Below are 3,971 nucleotides of genomic sequence, written 5' to 3'. Positions count from 1 at the left end.
AGTTGATTGAAGAAGATAACATGAAAAATAAGAGGTTGACAATAAATGTTAAGGTGCTAGGCGTGTGGGTTATATCTGAAGACTATTCTTAGGATGTTTTGGGATGAAAATGACATGGTAAGCATAAGTATAATGTTATAGATGTTGTAGACAGATGTCATATATATGTATACTTGTATGGCCTTATTGGCATATGTTTCTATAGTCCAAATGATCATGTCAGCCTTATAGGCCCGTATGTCATATGTATAAGTTTGCATATCATGTTGGGTCATCATATGTCGAGTATTCCCTTATGTTTTGTTCTTGTTATTTCATGACGGACCTTCTGGCTCATTTACCCATGATAGTAAGATAATAAAGATACGTTATGTTGGTACTCGATTGAGTAAGGAACCAGGTGGCTGTCGTGGCCCTTTGATTTGGGTCGTGAAAAATATCACTCACAATCAAGCCCTCGGCCTCACTCAGTCATCAATCTCTCCAATCTTTCGGTCTCACAAATATCATGACAATTAGCCCAAACAATGATATTATGATGTAACAATATATGGCAACAGAGATTAAGATATGATATGCAAATTATAGATATGACTAAGTACATAATTGCAATTTAAGCAAATAATTCAACAGTAGAAGTGACATCTGTGGGTCCCAACAGAACAAGCATATAGTCTAAGCACGATTTCTAACATGGATTGCAACTCAATTACTTTTACAAGTAGGAGTTTCATGAACTGGAACAAGGTTTGATGACTATACAGTACCACGAAATTAACTGAGTCACAATTACCACGTTGCACTCCCACACGCCCATCACCTAAAATCTACATCACCTCAATACCAACCACATAACACGTATTTCAGGGATTCATACCCTTATAACTACGTTTAGAAGTGTTACTTACCTACACCCGCATAAATCTCTACTCTAACAAGCCCTTGCCTTGCAAATCAACCTCCGAACAGCTCGAATCTAGCCGCAAACAACTTAATACAATCAACACAAGCTATAGGGATCAATTCTATATGATAAATCTTGGTTCTTTAACAAAAGTCAAAAAGTCAACCCAAAAAGTCAACCCCAGGCCCAAAACGAAAGAAAGGTAACCGGCTTAAAGGGTTAGCAAAGGATTGGAGTGTTTAGGGTAGCGAGAATGAAAGCTTTCGTCATCCCAATCGGATTATGTTGTTGTTGCAGAAAGACTAGACATAATACCTTTTGACTGCATCTGCATTTATAGATGTTTCGGGGTTATTTCCTTCAATGTCTCCCAGGTATAACGCTCCTTTTGGCAATAATTTTCTGATAATGTATGGTCCCTTCCAGTTAGGAGCGAACTTTCCTTTTGTTTCCTGGTGGTGAGGGAGAATTCATCTCAAAATGAGTTGTCCCACTTCAAAGCTCCTAGGCCACACTTTCTTGTTGTAAGCACGGGCCATTCTTTGTTGATACAACTGCCTGTGGCAGACTGCGGCCATTTGCTTTTCATCTATTAGGGTTAACTGTTCTAGATGAGTCTTGACCCATTCACTATCCTCAATTTCAGCCTCAACAATGATTCGAAGAGATAGAATTTCAACCTCGGCGGGTATTACTGCTTCAGTGTCGTAAACCAATAGATATGGGGTTGCTCCGATTGATGTGCGCACAGTTGTGCGATATCCCAATAATGCAAATGGTAACTTTTCATGCCATTGCCTGGAACTTTGGATCATCATTCTCAGAATCTTCTTGATGTTCGTGTTTGCTGCTTCAACCGCACCATTGGCTTTGGATCGATAAGGGGTAGAATTTCGATGCATGATCTTAAACTGCTCACATATCTCCCTCATCAAGTGACTATTCAAGTTTGCAACATTATTCGTAATGATAGTTGCGGGAATACCGAAACAGCGGATGATATTGGGGTGCACGAAGTCTACCACAGCTTTCTTGGTGACAGCTTTGAGAGTAATTGCTTCAACCCACTTTGTAAAATAGTCAATGGCGACCAATATGAATCTATGCCCATTTGAAGCTTTTGGCTCGATCGGCCCAATGACGTACATACCCCAGGCAACAAACGGCCACGGTGCTGACATGGGATGCAGTTCTGTAGATGGTGCATGAATCAGATCACCGTGCACCTGACACTGATGACATTTCTGGACAAAACTGAAGCAATCTTTTTCCATAGTCATCCAATAATAGCCTGCTTGAAGAATCTTCTTTGTCGGGACGTATCCATCCATGTGGGGTCTACACTCCCCTGCATGCACTTCATGCATAATTCTTCATGCCTCTTCGGCATCAACACACCTTAGCAAGTTGAGATCTGGAGTCCTTTTGTATAAGACCTTGCCGCTCAAGAAGAAACTACCGGCAAGCCTTCTAATGGTTCTCTTTTGATCTCCTTTGGCTTGCTCGGGATATTTTTTCATTTTCAAAAATCTCTTGATATCATGATACCATGGTTGAACATTTGATTCCACCTCAACCAAATTGCAGTAATCATGCCTTTCTCGGATTTGGATCTCCAGCGGGTCAATGTAGAGATTGCCTGGATACGGCAACATCGAGGCCAAAGTAGCGAGTGCATTGGCTAACTCATTGTAAAAATAAGGAATGTACCTGAACTCGACTGACTTGAACCACTTGCTAAGATCTTCCACATGTTGTCTGTATGGAATAAGATTTACATCCCAGGTTTCCCATTCACCCTGAGCTTGTCGGATAATCAAGTACGAATCCACCATGATCAATAGTTCTTTAATGTCTTGGTCAATTGCCATATTCATACCCATAATGCAGGCTTCATACTCAGCGATGTTATTTGTGCAGAAAAACTGAAGCCTGGCTGTGGCTGGATAGTGTTGACCAGTGGGTGAGATCAAAATTGCCCCAATCCCGACACCTTTTGCATTTAAAGCTCAATCGAAGAACATTTTCCAAGCATTAGTGTCTTCTGATGTTACATCAACTTAATTCACCTCCTCGTCCGGGAAGTAAGTAGTCAGAGGTTGATATTCATCATCAATAGGGTTTTCAGCTAGGTGATCTGCTAAAGCGTGGGCTTTCATTGCCGTGCGGGAGACATAGACTATGTCAAATTCAGTGAGCAGGATCTGCCAATTTGCTAACCTCCCTGTGGGCATCGGCTTTTGGAATATGTACTTTAAAGGATCCTACCTGGTGATGAGGTAAGTGGTGTAGGCCAACAAGTAATGCCTAAGCTTCTGAGCGACCCAAGTTAGAGCGCAACAAGTTCTTTCCAACAAAGTGTATTTGGCTTCATAACTGATAAACTTCTTGCTCAGATAGTAGATCGCCTGCTCTCTCTTTCCGATCACATCGTGTTGCCCGAGGACACAGCCAAAGGAATTTTCCAATACTGTCAGATACAAGAACAAAGGTCTCCCCGGTTCCGGTGGGACCAAGACTGGCGGGTTCGACAGATATTCTTTGATCTTGTCAAAGGCTTCTTGACACTCATCCATCCATTTAATCGTTTTATCTTTCTTTAACAGCTTGAAAATGGGCTCACACGTGGAAGTCAACTGAGCAGTGAATCGGCTAATGTAGTTCAACCTTCCCAGCAGGCTCATAAACTCTTTCTTGGTTCTTGGAGGAGGCAAATCCCGAATAGACTTTATCTTTGTTGGGTCTAACACGATGCCCCTCCGACTGACTATAAATCCCAAGAGTTTGCCAGACGGAACCCCAAATGCACATTTCGCCGGATTTAGCTTCAAATCACACTTACGCAGCCGCTCAAAAAACTTTCTCAAGTCCCGAACATGATCGTCATGTATTCTAGACTTGATGATCGCATCGTCTACATACACCTCGATCTCTTGGTGCATTATGTCATGAAAGATGGCAGTCATGGCCCTCATATAAGTTGCCTTGGCATTCTTCAAACCAAAAGGCATGACCCTATAGCAATAGGTGCCCCAGGGTGTGGTGAAGGCTATCTTTTCCGCATCCT

The 3,971-nt window shown here is 42.0% G+C and overlaps 1 protein-coding gene across 1 annotated transcript; it reads right to left on the bottom strand.

Annotated features, from left to right (window-relative positions):
- Positions 1–2,277: 2,277 nt before the first annotated feature.
- On the bottom strand, positions 2,278–2,775 carry LOC138868458 (uncharacterized). The gene has a single exon (XM_070146014.1). It carries the CDS (start codon positions 2,773–2,775, stop codon positions 2,278–2,280), a length of 498 nt encoding a protein of 165 aa, XP_070002115.1.
- Between the last annotated feature and the right edge of the window lie 1,196 nt (positions 2,776–3,971).

The sequence above is a fragment of the Nicotiana sylvestris genome, chromosome 1 (genome assembly GCF_000393655.2).
Source record: "Nicotiana sylvestris chromosome 1, ASM39365v2, whole genome shotgun sequence".
NCBI classification, from domain to species: Eukaryota; Viridiplantae; Streptophyta; class Magnoliopsida; order Solanales; family Solanaceae; genus Nicotiana; species Nicotiana sylvestris.
The sequence above is the reverse complement of the archived record's forward strand: the minus strand, read 5'-3'. Positions and strand labels throughout refer to the sequence as shown.

What these genes read in the sequence shown, in the direction of transcription:
- LOC138868458 (XM_070146014.1), bottom strand. Translation starts at nt 2,775, where the DNA reads ATGGCAATTGACCAAGACATTAAAGAACTATTGATCATGGTGGATTCG.